The sequence below is a fragment of the Convolutriloba macropyga genome, chromosome 4, assembly GCF_964194025.1.
Source record: "Convolutriloba macropyga chromosome 4, txConMacr16.3, whole genome shotgun sequence".
NCBI classification, from domain to species: Eukaryota; Metazoa; Xenacoelomorpha; order Acoela; family Convolutidae; genus Convolutriloba; species Convolutriloba macropyga.
In genome coordinates, this window is record NC_134471.1 from 71,604,939 (window position 1) to 71,625,580 (window position 20,642).

The window sequence follows — 20,642 nt, forward strand, 5'->3', positions numbered from 1 at the left end:
TTCTAATAACAGGAACTTTGAACCAACGATGGAGCTTCAACTCCTGTTTAACGAAGATGTACATCATTATGTTTCTGTCTATGACCTCCTTGAACTGGTATGCACTGTGAAGGAAAAACAGTTTACAAACAATTTGCACCGTAGCAGGAACTGTTTTGCATTTTCCCACTGTGAGGAGCAACATCAAGTTCACGATGATGAATGCCGAAACGGGGCACCAGCAGCAATAAAGATGCCCGGTGATAATTTTTCTTTCCGGTTCAAAAATTTTAAGGCGCAATGGTTTGCTCCAATTAATATTTACTTAAACTTTGAGTCGTTTTTAATGCCATTCTCAACTTTTCCAGCTAATCCGGACGCATCTTCAACTGAAATTGTCGAACAACACATACTCTCCGGTTTTCCTCTAACGTTGATTGAGAACGGTTTTTCAACAAAGGGTTCCTTATCGACAGCTCCGAAATTTGCATGACAAATTTTATTAAAAACTACATGAGATGGCGCGAGAAGTATACTATGCAAAGAAACGACTTCCAGTATAGTTGGGACAACAAGTACCAAATCGAAATAGTACAATTGAGTGTTGGATTTCTGAAGAACCTTTTGGACTCAAAGATACAAAAATGTTGGACCATTGCCACCTCCAGCGTGATTTCCTTGGTTTTGCGCAATAAAAAAGCAACTGGATAAGACGCACAATCAATTTCACTCCTGTAACCGCTAATTACGACCTTCACCACGTATGCTTGGCGCTTCGAGAAATTGAACCGTTAACAACAATAAGCGTCATCCCATCTACAGATGAGAAGCACATATCGATTACGTTCGGTGTCCTAATCAAAGCAATCACGGGGCGAGACGGAAAATTCAGAAAAATTTACGAATATTTTCGCTTCATCAATTCTTTCAAGTTTTTAGCTACATATTTAGAAAATTTAGTTGCTAACTTTTCCGCTACGGCTTTCGCATTTTTTGATTCAATGTTCGATATTGAGCAGTCAGCTGATGCTCTAAACTTGATTAAAGAGAAAAGAATATACCACTATTTGTACATGACTGACCGCTCAAAATTCGCAGAAACAGAACTTCCTCCACTAGAATACTGGAAAAAGAGCTTAGGCAATGGAAAAATGCGAATTACAGAGGTTTAACTACAAAAAGTAAAAACATTTTTCGATACCTTCCAATGTCATTACCTTGAAGAATTTCATAACTTAAATCTGAAGTGCGATACACTTTTGCTTGCGTGCATGTTTGAAGAAGTTCGGAGACTTTGTATGAACACATGTGGACTGGACTGTGCACCTCAATACAGTGCCTCAAACCTCACTGGTGATGCATTTCTCAAAATTTGCGGGCAAATATTCAATTGTTGACAAATCGAGAACATCTAAAAATTGTTGAAAACATGATTAAAGGAGGTCTCGCCTCGGTGTCCGATGAACGTTACTTCAAGGTGAACAACAAGTACATGGAGAACTATGACAGTGCGCTCGAGTCGACTTTTTGTTTCATGGTAGATGCTTTTATGGTGAATCATGAAAACAGAACATCTACCCGTTGGTGAATTTTTGCTGGTGGAAGTCCCACTTGAGCAGGTACTCAATGCACCGACCAATTCTCCCATAGGTTACATCCTTGAAATATATTTGGCGTACCGACACAATATAGGAGACCGTTATCGTAGATTTCCCTCTCGCGCCAACAAAGGAAAAAGTACCCGATGAGTGGTTTAGCACTTACCAGAGATAGTCGAACTTCAATGTCAACATTTCGCGGTCATCTGTCCCAAAGTTACTAAAAACCGTTACGGAAAAAAAGCGTTACATGCTCCATTACTGAATCTTCAACTTTATGTACAACTTGGTCCGATTGTTGAAAGAGTACATCGCGTGCTTCAATTTTCGCCAGAAAACTGGATGGAGCCATATATCAGACTAAGCATAGGAAAAAGACGGACAGCGAGGAACAAATTCGAAGAAAATCAGTTCAGACTTATGAACAATAGAGCTTATGTTCAAACCTGTGAATCAAAAAGAAGGAGAATGAAACTCACCTTAGCGCAGAATGCAGATCAGGTGCTCCAGAGTGTCTCACGCTTTACTGTCAACACATTCAATATTTTCGGCGAAAATGTAGCTGCTATCAAGCGCGACCCAAATGGCTAGAATTATTTTTTGACACAGACAGTCTGTGATATGATCTTCGATCTGACGATTTCTACAAAGAATTAGCAGCAAAACCCAATATTTTGTCCGAGTTTGATTTTTCAAAATACCCCAAGGAGCACCAACTTTTCAACAACAACAACAAACTCGTCGCTCTCAAATACAAAGCTGAATTCGCCCGAAAATTCATCGACGAGTTTGTTTTGCAGAAGCCGAAGTTAAATTCCATAACTCTATAAGGTAAAACAGATTTGTGTTCTTTTATAACTTTGGTGTAATTATGATTAGTCATTATCACACATACATCACACTGAACTTTAAGAGAAGCAAGCATTGATAAAGATTTCTCTGTAAACATATCTGAGGACAAATTGACAAAAAAAAATTCACGCTTTCTTGTAACTTTTTTATTTAGATGTCAGAAAGGTTTCTGCAAAAGGTGTTACCAGAGCTGCACGGGAAAATTTAACGCACCAGAAATACAAATACGCTCTGTTCCTGTTATCCACACTACGAACACCGAAGAACAAAATTATGTCAGACCGTCACGTTCTACAGAGTTTTTCAATTAATAAACTGTCCCCTAGTCCATACGATGACAAACGTTTCATTTCATTCTTGAGGGCGGTTTAAAAACTTTGCTGTACAGTCATGCCGACTCAAGTGAAGCCACTGATCTTGAAAGTGATCCAGAGTGGGATGCACCGACGCAAGTTGAAATCGATGATCGGTTTGGGGAAGAATGAGAAACTGATAATGAGTCGGACAAGACGCTCCCTGCTTCCACTGAAAGTTGGCAGCCACCCGATCCCGCCATTTGAAAGTTGGGAGCCACCTGATCTCGGATTCAGCAAAACAATAAACGAATCGGACTTGGATAGTGAGGATAATGATTTCGAGGCAGTAATTGACGAAGAATCTCCAATCAATTGTCCATTCATGGATTATGAACCTGTCGAATCTGAGGACGGAAGCGAAACAACCGATTAGGAGGAGGAAGAGGCAATACAACCGAGTAAAAGGGGACGACGCACATAATAAAGAGCAATTTTCAGCCTTATTTTTACGTCTGTAAATTTTAAGAATTGTATTTTATGTCTTATATTTCAATTTAAGCTGTTCAGCACTTTTAACTTACTCTAAAGAATTCACAATTGTATGTATATATATATATATATATATATATATATATATAAATATATATATATATATATATATATATATATATATATTCCTAAAATAATTGAAGAAGATTGAATATTTGTATTTTTCCTTCATTTCGCGTTAATTTTGTTATAATTTTTTGTTAGAAATGGCTCAATTTTTGTTCAAAACCCATTTTAAAACTCTAACCTACCCAAGTTGAACACTGTTTTCAGTACCAACGCTTTTTATCGTGATTTGTAACCTTTCGATTGTCCAGAATTTGTGTTAAATTTTGGTTCAATTTCTCAACCCAAGTTTGTGTCGTCTAGCTAAATTTCCATTGCTTGATTTGAGCAAATTGCGTGGTTTGTTCTACAGTAAATTCACAGTTTCTATCCAGTCTTTCTTATAAGTCTAAGTATTTCACTCTTTGATAAGAATAAATAATTCCCTCAATGGAGGGGGAAAGGTTTGGTAGTTATTCGGCTGTCCCTGCATGTAAAAGGTTGAGTTGTTCTATCACATGCAAAAGGTTGGGCTGTCATAGCGCATGTAAGGGGTTGCGTTGTCCTTGCCAATGAAAAAGTTTGGGTTTTCCTCAGGACAACCCTATCTCTTACATGGGAGGAGAACCTGTCCCCCCCGATCTTCCATGATGTAAATGTTACTACTAACATGGAACTATGAACTCACCAAAAGACCATTTCTAGCAGCCTCATCCCAAAACTTTCTTTGAAGAAACGTTTCCACAGTTATGTGAAAGAGCCAGGACCAGCAACTTGAGTTTAATTACAACAAAAATATAGATTAGTTGACCATTTGTGCCAGTATCCAAGTCCAGCAACTGGATTAGAAACAAGGAACAATTAAATCTTCAAATAAGCCAGGCCCTCAAGTTGATTTCGAAATTTTCTCTAATACAGGTTGTTTGCTTCAAGTAACTTTTGAAGCATTTATACTCAGTCACCATGTCCAGCAAATTGGGTACTTAAAAAAACTATGTAATCTTCAAATAAGCCAGTTCCATAATCTGAATTCAAACTTTTCTTTGATTCAGATTGTTTGATCATTTTTTATACTCAACAATCAAGTTCAGCAACTTGCTTCAAGTAACGGTTCAAAAATTTATACTCTGTGACCAGGTCTAGCAAATTGAGTAGATAAAAAAACTATGAATCTCCAAATGAGCCAGGTACACCACCTGACTTCAAGGTTTTCTTTGATTCAGATCGTTTGGTCGATTTTTATTCTCCGAAACTAAGTCCAGCAACTTGTTTCAAGAAACGTTTCAAAAAAGTGTGAAAGAGCCAGGTTCAGCAATCTAACTTGCAATTTCATTCTGTTGCAGCCTAATTGAGAGAAAAAATACATTCAATAACGAAGACAACCGACTAGATTAAAAACATGGAAATATGAAACCACCAAAAACGCAGTTCCAGCAGCCTCACCTCAAAACTTTCTTTGATATTCACAGGTTCAGAAACTTGATACACGAAATGTTTCCAGAAATATGTGAATTAGCCAGGTCCAGCGACTTAACTTAAGTGCATTTATGGTATATAGGAGCTGAAATTTTTTTTATTTAAACAAGTCCATTAACTTGCTTCATGGAACATTACAAGTCGTATAAGAGCCAAGTCAAGCAACCTGATTTAAATTTTTTTTTGATACAGATTGTTTGACCAACTATCAGTGACCACGTCCAGCAGTTTCAAGATACGACTCAAAAAACGTTTCTAAAAATATGTGAAAGCCGGGTCCAGGAACTTGAGTTAAAACATCATTCCGACAATTTTTGAAAAAAACCTACTTACATACATTCATACATACATAAACAAACACTTCGATAAAAACTAAACCACCTATATACATATATACAAACATGCATACATACATACATACATACATACATACATACATACATACATACATACATACATACATACATACATACATACATACATACATACATACATACATACATACATACATACATACATACATACATACATACATACATACATACATACATACATACATACATACATACATACATACATACATACATACATACATACATACATACGTACATACATACATACATACATACATACATACATACATACATACATACATACATACATACATACATACATACATACATACACACATACATACATACGTACATACATACATACATACATACATACATACATACATACATACATACATACATACATACATACATACATACATACACACATACATACATACATACATACATACATACATACATACATACATACATACATACATACATACATACATACATACATACATACATACATACATACATACATACATACATACATACATACATACATACATACATACATACATACATACATACATACATACATACATACATACATACATACATACATACATACATACATACATACATACATACATACATACATACATACATACATACATACATACATACATACATACATACATACATACATACATACATACATACATACATACATACATACATACATACATACATACATACATACATACATACATACATACATACATACATACATACATACATACATACATACATACATACATACATACATACATACATACATACATACATACATACATACATACATACATACATACATACATACATACATACATACATACATACATACATACATACATACATACATACATACATACATACATACATACATACATACATACATACATACATACATACATACATACATACATACATACATACATACATACATACATACATACATACATACATACATACATACATACATACATACATACATACATACATACATACATACATACATACATACATACATACATACATACATACATACATACATACATACATACATACATACATACATACATACTTACATACATACATACATACATACATACATACATACATACATACATACATACATACATACATACATACATACATACATACATACATACATACATACATACATACATACTTACATACATACATACATACATACATACATACATACATTCATACATACATACATACATACATACATACATACATACATACATACATACATACATACATACATACATACATACATACATACATACATACATACATACATACATACATACATACATACATACATACATACATACATACATACATACATACATACATACATACATACATACATACATACATACATACATACATACATACATACATACATACATACATACATACATACATACATACATACATACATACATACATACATACATACATACATACATACATACATACATACATACATACATACATACATACATACATACATACATACATACATACATACATACATACATACATACATACATACATACATACATACATACATACATACATACATACATACATACATACTTACATACATACATGCATTCAAACATTCGTTATCCATGCATACATTTTTTGGAACGCAATTTTTATTGCGATCAAAAAGACTATTTTCAACTGGTGGAATTTTGCAACTTTGAGTTTTGATAGTTTTTATAATTTCTGATATAGGTTCCATCGAAATATCAGCTGTTTCAAAACCGCTATTTCTTGAATTAATATATTATTTCCAACATGTATAACGAGAAGCTCAGGGCTGTGAATTTTTTTGTTTTGGTTTACATCAATTGGTAGTTTCTGAGCTTTTGCTGAAGGTTAACAGTGGATAGCTTTATTAGGGTTTAGATCCCTCGCAAAAAAATGTTTGTATGAGCTATAATAAAGGAAATAATTGTCATTGCCGATCTGGTATAAACTTTGAAAAATCTTGCGTTGTTGTTGATGCTGTCAATTTTTTTGTGATTGATTTGTTTTGATGTTTTTTGTTTAGTTTTTCAATCAAATTATTTATTTTGTTATTTTGTTTTCAGATGAAGGCATTTTCATCTTTTAGTTGTAATAAGAGTTTGTTCAAATTCACAGCTTCGATTATTTAGCCTTCTTTCTTCAATTTTTTCGAAACTTTTCCTCTCCTTATGTACCTCTGCCATTGTTTCTTTTTTATAAAAAAGCTTTGATTTGTTTTACATGCTGTGGTTTTTACACAAGCTCGCGACTGATTTTGCCTTGTTTATGATACAACAGTTTTTCTTGAGAGTATCATGCGTTGTATTCTAAAGTATAAACGTTAATTTGAAAATTATTAATTACTGTGTCTCTTGACCTGAAGCTACACTAAATGAGGATTCCGCAGAAAATCCGCTTAAATTGCTAAAGATGACAGGACTGAAAGGAATTTGACCAGAATCAGCGTAGTTTATGAAAACAGATGCAAGAATTGAACGGAATTTGACCGCACAAAAATGAAAAGGAATAAGCGGATTTTGAGAGGAACAAAAATGCACGAAATGAGTGGAATTTGAGGTGAAGGAAAATGTAAGCAATGGGTAGAATTATTTAAACCCACAGACCCTACGGTTAAAATATAACAAAGTACATTCAAAATTTGGATCTATTCTGCTTTCAGCCCCCCCCCCCCCAGGTTAGTGGGCTTACATTTTTACGCCCCCAGGCGCACGTGCTATTTTTTTACATAAAAACTTGCTATATAACAACATATAATTTATAGCTCGTGGAGGTAAAAAAAAACTAAGGGGCAAAACAGAAAAGATCCCAAAATTTATGAGTTTTAGGCTCTTTATGATACGTTTTTAGGTTCTTTTACGCTTTCTGGATTCTCAAGGGCTAGCAATTATGGTTTTCTTATTCCACTTGAAATCTGCTCGTTTCTTACATTATCAATTCCGCTTAAATTCCCATCATTTCTTGCAATTTTATTCGAATTCTACTCTTTTCTCGCATTTTCTTTCTGCTCAAGTTCCACTCATTCCGGTAAAAAAACACATAGGGGGTTTGAGCGCATTTTGCTAAATTGTTCGATCATTTTTTGCTCATTTCCTGCAGTTTTTCCGCTAATTCCTTGACTAAGGTATGCAGAATTGCACAAAAGTACTTTACCCGTTTGCTGTGTTAAGTCACTGAATCTAAGTGCCTGCTGTTAATGTATCCTTAGCATTTGCTTTTTGCAACTGCGACGAGACTGACAGGTACCTAGATTTTGCAATAAGGCCTTGCAGTGAAAGCTTTCTCTGGAGTCCCATTTCAGTTTTCAGCTCCGTTTTGTTATTTTTCAAGCAATACAGAAGCTCCCGGACCAATTTTGAACGCATTCACCGCAACTCTTGCATAAATTTGAGTTTTTAAGCATAGATCTTACATAATTTTGTGTTCAACTTAGTGTTAATCTTACATAATTTTGCATTGAATTAAGTGTGGATCACACATAATTTTGCATTGAGTTATGTGATGATCTTATCTATTTATGCGTTGAAATTAGCGTAGATTTTGCGAATTTTTTGTTAAATTTAGCTTAGAACTTACATAAATTCCACGCAATCAACACCAATCCAACATAATTTTGCGTTTTTAATAAATATTATACATAATTTTGCGATTAAGTTAGCGTAGATCATGCATAATCTTGCGTTGAATTTAGCGCAGATCTTACGTAATTTAGCCACAATTTTAGCGCAGATCTTACGAAATTTTGCGTTTTGAAGTTTTGATCCTAATGATCAAAATGTGAGCTTAGAAGCCTTGAATACTCGTTTTAGACTCCAGTTTTAAAATAATGAAGCTCAGCAATTCTCGATGGAACCTAAAATTTGTCTCATGCAACTAATAAGTAAAGACCATTTATGAAAACTACGATTAGAAACGCAAAATTAATTAAAATCTGCGTTTAGAAACAGCAAAAACATGAAATATCTACGCTCAGAAAGGTCAAAATTATCTGCAACGTGATGTTACACTCCAATTTATAGAGAGGGCAGTTCTAAAGAAAACTAAGTACTGAGGCAAGTGGTAGAAGAGGCGACAAATATGAGGGAGTCAGAGTTTCCAGTCGCACACTCAGAATTTTTGTAAGGTCAATGGTAAATTTCACGCAAAATTATGTATGAGCTACGCTAATGTCAACGCATAATTATGTAAGATCTATGCTCAGAAACGCAAAATTTTGTAAAATCAGCGGTAACTAGAGTTGACAAGTCGGAAAATTCTTCGCTAAAATGTCACAAAAATTTGCGTTAAATGCGTTGAATCCACGTCTCTATTTCCAACGCAATCAACACAAAATTATGTGAGAAAATTGCGCTAAATTTTCCGATTTGTCAACGCTAACTACAGTTTATATTACATAATTTTGGCAAAAGTCCTCGGGCTTCCTGTTTTTTTCCGCGTTGTATTACGGCCCAAGCGGTTCCGAATTCCCACTACCAATTTTTCATTATCTGGACCTAACCTGTGAATTCATTTCTAGGTCTCAGCCAAGGACCGAAAGCTATTTAATCAAACTTTTGTATTTGAACGCTCGATATAAAATATTGACAAAAAAGTTTTTGCTAGTTTCAAAAGCCATGTAGCAAATCAGAAAACCGATACTTGCTCGCAACATCACTTTACTTTATGAAAGTGTTTTGGTAACCTGTTTTCACTTTCTTACGATGTGTTAGCTCGATAAAATTAATTAGTTACTATTACAATTCACAACTGAGCGTCTGCCGAAGTTTGCATGAAAATACACACAAAAGTATCTCACAAAACTGAAACCGATTTTCGCTCAAAATTTTGGGCACCAAAACCGAATTTCGTTTTGTAGGTAATGAAAAATTTTAGCAGTTTCTTTACTGATTGCAAAACTGTGTGAATTGTTTCAGTATATGTGGAGGAGTTTTAACGACTGCAAGAACAATTTTGACACACGCATTTTGTATTTGGGATGCAACGACTCAAAAGCCTAAAGAATTCAAAAAACTGGCTGTCCGTGCTGGTAAGGTCTCTTCATCAAAATTTTACCCAAAATTTCTGCTGCATGTACAGTTAGCACTTACTATCTTACGTTAGCCTTGGGTCTTTCACTGCAAAATTTTAAACAACTTTTTTTTGTAGTTCCACAAGTTTTCGTTAGCCTTGGGTCTTTCACTGCAAAATTTTAAACAACTTTTTTTTGTAGTTCCACAAGTTTTCGTTAGCCTTGGGTCTTTCACTGCAAAATTTTAAACAACTTTTTTTTGTAGTTCCACAAGTTTTCGATAGTTCCACGAGGAAACGGTGTTTGAACAAAACTTAGCTTTTCTCGGTTGTGGTTTTTGTCCACTTGCCGCAGGTCGACCTTGATTTTTCAGTTTCTTTACAAGTTTTTCCCCAATCCGTTTTTATTCAATATCTTTCAAGTCTTTTCTTGTCCTGCAATGTGTCTTTTTCGCTATTTTACCATTGCTGATGTCTCCATTTGACTAATCTAAATTTAGTCAATATTCAAATTTTGGGCAAAAACCGAAAAAAAAGCGCAGCCAATTTGTACCGACTTAACCTCTGTTCTGGTCAGCCGAGGGATAGTCTGGGGCCGAATCTGGCCATCTACAGGGCTGATGGTCATAAGTACTGATCAGACATAAGGCAGTCGGCTCGCGCTCTATGTAGTCTGGAACTTTGATTTTAAACTGATCATAAAATGGTTCAGAAAAGCCTGTTTTTGATATTTACTTCACAAGCTCTAAAATACTACGACACGTAAGTCCTGGGAGAAAATGATTTAAAAAAAACAAGGTCGAGGAATTTTACAAAAATTATATAGAATACTTAAGTCAAAATTAGAGCTCAGTATATAATATTCCGCTCAAAAAAGCAATCAAAAGAAGTGCGAACTGCGACTCAAGTGTGTTTGTTGGCATTTTGCCAGTAGATTCCTTTGCATACTTTTAATGATCTTTTTGCATACCATTAATTATTTTATCCCAACATAAAATCAATAAGTAAATGTTCTAAGAATCATATATCGATTTGAAATTCTTTTTATGTCACCCAATAATCGATACCTATTAAAACTCATAGATCGCTGAAATTTTATATCTAAGGAACTGATATGATCTTGTAGCGTAAAAGTTTTGACGCCTTCTGTCACCTTATACAGGTGAAACTATGAACAATTTGGGCTAGGCTGGAGATGCGACCGCATAGCCTTTGTCATACAAAGAAGCTTAAACGCTGGAACAACAGTTTTCAATGAAAACATCACTGTTCGAAATGAAAATACTAAATTTTTTCAGGAGATTTCACATGGGACCTCGGCGATGAAAAAGACAGATCACAGATAGGCGGACTATTTGTATGCGTTCACTTCAGCCACGAATACAAAGTTGAAAATGAGGCTACAGACACTAACCAACTTGCAGAAATCTACCTCCACGATAACTTTAAGACATCGGAATATATAAACCCTATTCGATTCTGCGTGCCTCATGAAGGTGTGAATGAGAACACAACCCTGCGCTCTGTTGGCATGGGCAGACACATTGAAGGCAGAAATATAGGAAAAGATACCAAACTCAGGGTAATTGTCCGTGTTCTTCTTCCATTATTCTTCACTTTTGACCGAAAAAATCACGATCAAAGTTTTTTTGGTTCCGGAAGCTCTTAAGCTCAACTTTTAGCAATACTTGAACAATAAAGGTAGTTGACCCGATTTAAAAGTTATAGCTTATTTACCCGATTTAGAGGTTACAGGTTGTTTAGCCGATTTAGAGGTTACAGGTTGTTTAGCCGATTTAGAGGTTACAGGTTGTTTAGCCGATTTAGAGGTTACAGGTTGTTTAGCCGATTTAGAGGTTACAGGTTGTTTAGCCGATTTAGAGGTTACAGGTTGTTTAGCCGATTTAGAGGTTACAGGTTGTTTAGCCGATTTAGAGGTTACAGGTTGTTTAGCCGATTTAGAGGTTACAGGTTGTTTAGCCGATTTAGAGGTTACAGGTTGTTTAGCCGATTTAGAGGTTACAGGTTGTTTAGCCGATTTAGAGGTTACAGGTTGTTTAGCCGATTTAGAGGTTACAGGTTGTTTAGCCGATTTAGAGGTTACAGGTTGTTTAGCCGATTTAGAGGTTACAGGTTGTTTAGCCGATTTAGAGGTTACAGGTTGTTTAGCCGATTTAGAGGTTACAGGTTGTTTAGCCGATTTAGAGGTTACAGGTTGTTTAGCCGATTTAGAGGTTACAGGTTGTTTAGCCGATTTAGAGGTTACAGGTTGTTTAGCCGATTTAGAGGTTACAGGTTGTTTAGCCGATTTAGAGGTTACAGGTTGTTTAGCCGATTTAGAGGTTACAGGTTGTTTAGCCGATTTAGAGGTTACAGGTTGTTTAGCCGATTTAGAGGTTACAGGTTGTTTAGCCGATTTAGAGGTTACAGGTTGTTTAGCCGATTTAGAGGTTACAGGTTGTTTAGCCGATTTAGAGGTTACAGGTTGTTTAGCCGATTTAGAGGTTACAGGTTGTTTAGCCGATTTAGAGGTTACAGGTTGTTTAGCCGATTTAGAGGTTACAGGTTGTTTAGCCGATTTAGAGGTTACAGGTTGTTTAGCCGATTTAGAGGTTACAGGTTGTTTAGCCGATTTAGAGGTTACAGGTTGTTTAGCCGATTTAGAGGTTACAGGTTGTTTAGCCGATTTAGAGGTTACAGGTTGTTTAGCCGATTTAGAGGTTACAGGTTGTTTAGCCGATTTAGAGGTTACAGGTTGTTTAGCCGATTTAGAGGTTACAGGTTGTTTAGCCGATTTACATTTGCCGATGCGGCCAAACATTTGAGGCGATACGTTTACTTTCTACAACGATATCACTGAAGTTGCAGAAATCATATATTATTAATTAGCTAGAATATCAACTTTTGACAGTTGAATCCTATAAAAAGTACAGCTATAGAAATTACAGCTTCTTTGTTGCATTTTTATTGTGTTAATGCCATTAGCAAATGATCCGTCAAGAGTCGATTCAAAATGCAGAGGCTGACCAAACTTTTGCGTGCATTCTTTTCGCACTCGAGTAGCATATATAATTAAGTACTTTCAAGATCTGTCGCCAGAAAATATCACGAATAATGCACGATATGTGGTTTTGTCACATGCTAAAAACTACCTGGAAACTTATAATCACTATAGTTAGCCGAGCAAAAAAGGTTGAAATTTTTTGTGACGTGAATGGACCTTTATTTCCTCGGGACGAGGCTTCAAAAAATTAGTTTTTTTATAATCTTCAAAACATTTTGTAGAGGTAACAGTAGGCGATGGTAGAAAATGTGGCGAATACAAAAACTTCGTATCAAGAGAGTGACGACATTTTTCATACGACTGTAATTGTCGTCAATATTTTAGCACTTTTGGGTTTCAGCTGGCATTACGGGAGAGAGCACTTCATCAAATAAAAGGAACTACTTAACCCTATTTACCTATTAAATCTTAGCTGCGGGTTGAACTTGGGACTCGTCAGCAGTAGAAGTGTCGTTCAATGTAAACGTGGCTTCTACTACTCCATGACCTGGCTTTTGTTGCCAAAAGTTGTTCACCAATCTGTCCATTTTGGGGGTTAACTTCATGATTCCCTTGGGAGTTGGGGACATTGATGAGCCAGGAGTTTGGTAGGAGCATGATGGGCTTTCATATGCATAATTATCCTGTTCTGTGTCGGTCATAAAATCATTGGGGTTTGACGAAGTGACCACCTCGATTGGAGAGCTTCCTTGGGAATCAAATTGAATGCTTATAATTTTTACCGTTGGCAAAAATTTCAATTTATTTTTGTCCTACGACGTGAAACTTTTGTTGACCAACGAGCTGGAGTATAGGAGTCTCCTTGTTCGAGTTGCTTGATCCCTAAGTTCCCGTGAATGAGTTAGGGCCGCTTCTTTCGACTTTCTTGCAAATTCCTCTGCTTTGCTAGGTTTGGTCAATCGTGCTCTTGCGTTTTTAAGCCACAACGGTCTTTTATCATTCCCTGGGGAATTTTTCGTTTTTGCTTCAGCTGTTTGTTTTGCTTTAGTAGCTTGTTTTTTTGTTTGTTTTTCTTGTTTGCTTGCTCGCGGCCTCTTTTGAGCTTTTTGGTTTCGCCTGGCCATTGCGACAACTTCCTCGTGTCCCATGGGTTCTCGGTTGACCGGGTTTAGAATGGTGGAGGACGTGGCTTGCTGAGCGGTTGGAACCTTGCTTGTTTGGCTCTTTCTTCTTGATCTTTTGCTTGATTGCCTGTTTCATCTGAATTGAACTTTTTTAATTTTTCCTGATTTCATTTGTGTTCACCGACCGTTTTACAAGCCACCATGTGAATTAGACGAGGTTTGATTTCGGTTACTATAGCTAAGTCATTTTTTCCTATGACTGTATTTTTTCTATTATCCGTATCTAGCGTTATTGTATGGGGGAATTAGTTCGTTATTGTTCAGTCCGGAATTATTTTCCACTGGGGTTTTAACGTTCACGGGGTTCTAGGACATTTCGTGCTAGCGTTTCACATGCCACTTTTTTCTTATTGAATATCACTGTAGACGTTTTATCTCCGAATGTTACTTCTAAGCCACCGAATATGATCTTACCAGGAACACGCGTGTGGCTAGGCAGCGGAGCGTTCTTTGGATTATCCGAGTCCGTTGGTATTCTTGTTGCTGGTTGTGACTGAGACTTTTACTGGATGTTGAGTTCTGGCTCCGAGTCGTTATCCCAGTCCCAAATAATTTCCCTGGGGAGCGGTGGGTGAGAGAGAGAGAGAGGTGCTTGAATGGAAGCATATTTCTTCATTTTACCGTATGAATTGGGGGTGTACCGAAGTGTGCATCGAATGCTTTGATTTTAGTCGTTGTGTTGTGAAATAATCTAATTGATTCGATTATTTTGCTACGATTGTTGCCATATCGGAAGAGAATCGGCGAGGATCGTGTTCCATTGGAGCTATTCTACGCTTTGTTGTTTGCACTAGACGTTCTAGCATGCCAGTGGTTCTGTGGTCACCGGATAATGCAGAAATTAATTTTATGTTTATTATTTTTCAAGAAAATTTCGAATTCGCGTGCATTAAAAACTTGTGCTTCAACACAGTGTTTAGATCTATGTATGCAATGAAATTGGCACTATTCATTTAAGTAATTTAATGCTGTTTGAGTGTCACAATCTTTTAAACTTAAAATGTTCAATGTTAAATTTTAAATATTCCACCGATTTAAGTAATCAGTAGTTTTGTTTGTTTTCCATGAACGGAATCCACCCTGCGAAACGCATTTTGACTTCTTCGTTTGGTTCGTTTAATTTTGGTAACATCCCTAGCGATTGTTTAGGTAAAATTGGTTTTAGGTTTTTACCTTTTTGATAGAGTCGCCGCAAGATTGGTCTTTCACTTTTACTTCTCGGTGATTTCTGGGCAACCAGATTAAATCAACGAGTTGGAGCCTGCCTCTTTGGCCGGGTTGTGTTTGGTGAAAGGAATCTATCACTAGTTATTTGAGTTAATTCGGTACCATGAAATGATTGTTGCATAGTACGCAGCCTGATGGTGTTCCTGACAGATATTTTTTCAAGTAGTAAAAATAAGGATTGACTCGCTTAGGGGTTTCCCATTCTCGGTCTTTTATAAGCTTAGTTACCGGGACCGTATGTTTATCTTTGGCTGTGGCCTCTACCAGGAATTCTTCACCAGTAACTTGAAATAAATATTTTCTATATTGAGGAATGTCCTGTGCGTTACTGAGGGGACAGATTTGATTGAATCGGTCCGTTCTTAATGGGAGTCTGCCTTGACCCCTGTTGGATAAGTCTTCAGTTTGTGTTGCAATTGTTGTTGTTTGTTTGTTTGAATGACTGCATTTTGCTTATTCCTTTATTTGGGGCTCTACTCCGTTATGTTATTTTCTGGTTGTAATTATTGTAATCAGGACGATTTCTGGTTGTCACGTTGATTTGTAAACTCTTTCCCCCGGGGATTTGAATTTGAGGTTAATGTGTTGTAAAAGATTGAATTTATAACAGTTTCAGGATAAGGACGTAGTTGGTGAATTATGAAGAATGGAATGAGAACTAAGGTTTTGAAGTGAACTTACAGTAGTTTTTGAACTTGTTCTAATTGTGTTGACAGCAGTAAATTTGAAAGAGAGGAAAACTAGTGTATTGTGTAAACGCTTTTGTGACCAGGTCACGTTTTTGTGACCAATGAGGTTATTCCACCACCAATGGGCTGAGTGGGGTGTTATTGGGAAACCCAACCATTCAATTTTGTTCTCTGCGATGCGAATTCCCATTTTGGTAGGCTTATAACTAGGCCTTCTTGAACTAGTTTTTGAATGATTTTATCGAGTTTTTGTTCATTTTCGTGAATGCTTCCTTTAATAATGACTAAGATATCGTCGTGGAACGCCCATTTTGATGTGATTACTTTTAACGTATTGTCTATAGTTTTTGGAACGTTTCTGGCGTGTCAGTTAAGATGCAGAATCCGTTGAGAAATCTATATGTTCCTGTAGCTCTACCGCTTAAAATACTGAAATTGCATTGTTATGCTATTGATGGGTCCAGAGGGTTTTGCCACAATGCTTATTTAAATATATTTTTGAAAACCAAATTTTCCCGGGGATTCTTTTCTTTGGGATATGAACAGCGCTGATACATCGACTAAATGGTCTATGCTTTGCATTTGGTATTTGTTTCTGTGTATGGCTTTGTTTAATTTCTTTGGTTCCAGTGCATATTTTGACATATTTGTCTTTCATGGCGTCTATGACTTATGGACTAACGAATAAATCATCAGGGTATTTCTCAAGTTTAATATTTTGATTATCTTGGATTAATTTGTCTAGTTCGTGATCGACTTTTTTTCAAGCAGGTGAAGTTGGTTTCTTTGTCCTTTTTGTTCGTCTGGGATGTGGTTTTTTCTGAATATTGGTTTGGCTATATATGGTTTGGATTTGCCAAGGAGTTTACATGGGTGCGGATTTTTTGTAAATATCCATTTTATACTGTTTTTCTCTGTTTCGATAGATGGAACTGAATTGAACTCTGATTTATGTCCCTCCCCCATCAGGTTGTTTGTTGTAAGTGCAACCAGGAGCATATGATAATTTTGGGCCGCCCAAGATCCAGATTGGAGGATTAGAATCAAGACTCCTTCAATCTTTATAGTGTTGTTGTTGAAGCACCTGTCGTGTGTTTGGTTGTATATGGTTGTAGTTTTATTTTCGGGTTGTTGCTTATTTTTGAGTTGGCTTTTTCCAGGGTTAAAAAACTCCTTGGGGATCCGGCGTCTGCTAACCTGGTGATTGTTTGTTTATTTTGGGTAGTTGTTTCTATCCAGATTTCTTTTGATTGATTTTTCTTGAATTGGCTGTTTCTGATGTGTTTGAATTGTTTGGGGGCGATAAGGTTAATGCTGGGCTAATACTCACTCAGTTGTTTCAAATATAAAGCGCATTTGGGATCCTCTTACCCTGTTTCGCTTTGTTCGTTTGATTTTTCCTCTATATAATATTTCTGAATCCTTTGTCGAGGGCCTTAATGTTGCTTAGGATTGTTGCGCACTGTGTTGTGCGATACTCTCTCTCTCTCTCTCTATCTCTCTCTCTCTCTCTCTCTCTCTCTCTCTCTCTCTCTCGCTCTCTCTCTCTCTCTCTATCTTTATCTCTCGCTCTCTCTCTCTCTCTCGCTCTCTCTCTCTCTCTCTCTCTCTCTCTCTCTCTCTCTGATTTTCATGTCCTCGTTCGCGGGACAGAGCAGGGGACTCTTGCAGGGGTGCTGATTTCGGAGAGCAGCTCCATCTGTATTTCGTTTTTGTTCATCTCTGATATAAAGAAGTCTTTTATGATGTCTTCTTCCGCATTCGCCAGGGCTGCCATTGAGCCTAATTCTTTAAATCGACTGAAGAAAGTCTCTAGGCCTTCGCTTAGGTTTTGTTTTACTGTAATCAGTTGAAAGCTGTCAAGGGTTAGGTTGCGGGGACTTGTGATTGTGAGCTTTAGTTCATATACTAGTTCATGGGTCGATCAATGGTCGATGGTGTGGGGATTTCTCTGATGAAATATACGGGTTGTTTTGTTCCCGAGTGATAGATAAAATAAGCTCTTTACTTTCATACCGGCTTCGTCCCAGGTGTATCTGTCAATATTTGGGCCTCTGTTTTTAATCTGTTTACATTCATTTTCCCAGTAGACTTTGCGTTTTTCGTTTCTATTTTCTCTTTTTCGATTCTTCTCTTCATTGGAGTTTTCTTTTCGTTCCTCGTAAATTGGGATTCTGTGGTAAAAGAGACTGCGCGTGGTTGGTTTGAGGCGGAGTAACTGGTCGAAATGCTTGTTCTCTTTTGCCAAGACTGCCCTTCTGAAGGTGGAGAGCCATGTCTGCCACTATATTTATTGGCTTTGTTCATTTATCCCAATAAATTGGTATCCCGATTGAAGATTTCATAGACTGCGTCATTTTAATTCTAATCGAAAACTATTTGGAATTGACCATCAAATTACTATCGTTCCAAGGGAATCGGTTCACTTCTTAACACTATCAACAAAAACTCACAGAATGATTTATGAGAGTTAGAACTAGACGGTTAGAGTTAGAGCTGAACAAAGTTAGAGCTAGACGGTACCAGTCCACTCCAGCTATGATTCATCAGAGTTGAATAAGTTCACTGCTAAATAAGTTCACTAGAATACTTGAACATAAAAAAGTACCGTAAGACTGCGTAATAATGTGTACCATAAGAGCAGTTTTAGCTAATAAGTTGTATGATGCTAAGTAATTCCCTAGAGAATTGTGCCAGTTCCATCACAATGATAAAAGTAAAAACGAAAAATATCAGTAATAAAAATATTGAAAATTTTATTGATAATAATAGTATTAACTTATAATAATAATAATAATAATAATAATAATAATAATAATTATAATAATAACAATAATAAAAATAATAATAATAATAATAATAATAATAATAATAATAATAATAATAATAATAATAATAATAATTAGTAATAATAATAATAATAAAACAAAAACAATAATAATAAAAATAATAGTAATAGTATCAATAATAGTAATAATATTCAAGATGATACCAACAAAAAAATTAATAATAATCACAATAATAATAGCAATAATATAATTAATAATAACAAAAATAACAATAGTAAAAAAAAGAAATGTAACATTAATAAGAATTGTTAATAATATTAATGAAAAATAATAGTAAAACTAATGATAAAAAAGTAATAATGATAATCATAATAACAATAATTATAATAAAAATACTAATAATAGTAACAATACAAATAATGATAATAAAATAACAATCATAACAATAATAATCATAGTAATAATAAAAATAATAATAATAAAAAATTAATAAATAAAATCTTGTGGCCAGAATACAGTATTTGCGCAAAACTATTATAAAAATATAACTGATAGTCCAAGAGAACTAAATATAGGCGATAATAATTACCGATGGAATATTTTCTTTTCCTTGACTGGGATATCTGACATCACATTAATCAATTGGTCAATGCACCCCAAACAACAGAAAAAATAACGCATTATTCAAAACCAATTGAAAGAGACAAAAAGCATTTCTCTCAAAAGTAATAATAATATTGATTATAATAATATAAAAATTAATAATAATAATAATGATAATAACCATGATAATAATAATAATAATAATAATAATAAAAATAAAAAAAAACAATAAAAATATTGATAAAAATATTGTTAATATTAAAATAAATCATAATGTAAATAAAAATAATAATAATAAAAATAATAATGATATTAATTTTGATGAAGACTATTATTATTAACAATAATAATGTAAATAACAATAATAATAATAATAATAATAATAATAATAATAATAATAATAATAATAATAATAATAAAAATAATAATAATAATAATAATAATAATAATAATAAAAATAATAATAATAATAATAATAATAATGAAAATAATAATAATATTATTATTATTAATAATAATAATGATGATAATAATAATAATAATGAAAATAACAAAAAAAATTGATACAGGAGTAAATTAGTTTCTGAACCGGTAACCAGGAACTTATACTATTTACATAAAAACTCTTTGTTTTTTTTCCTTACCTAATTATTTTTTTTTGCATATAGCATTACCAAATGGAGCTAACTGATCTCCTTATGCCAACTGTTAGTTGTATGCTTAACTGAGCCCAGCACTACGATAAAGCGCAGACAAGAATAGTAGCGGTATGATACGGTTGCCTCGTGGCTCAATAGATATTATTGCGCAAAACTGTTTTGATAGAAATACTCCAGATCCAAGAGATGTTAATACTCCAAACACCACTTCTGAT

General features: G+C 35.0%; 1 protein-coding gene across 1 annotated transcript in view; it reads left to right on the plus strand.

Moving 5' to 3' along the window:
* LOC142338650 (uncharacterized) overlaps positions 1-20,642 on the plus strand; it is a 385,398-nt gene that overhangs the window by 263,708 nt on the left and 101,048 nt on the right. The window contains exons 2-3 of the mRNA XM_075388497.1: positions 10,179-10,291; positions 11,571-11,854. Of these exons, the coding sequence (XP_075244612.1) occupies positions 11,804-11,854 (51 nt within the window). The 5' untranslated portion in view covers positions 10,179-10,291; positions 11,571-11,803. The remainder of the gene's footprint in view (positions 1-10,178; positions 10,292-11,570; positions 11,855-20,642) is intronic.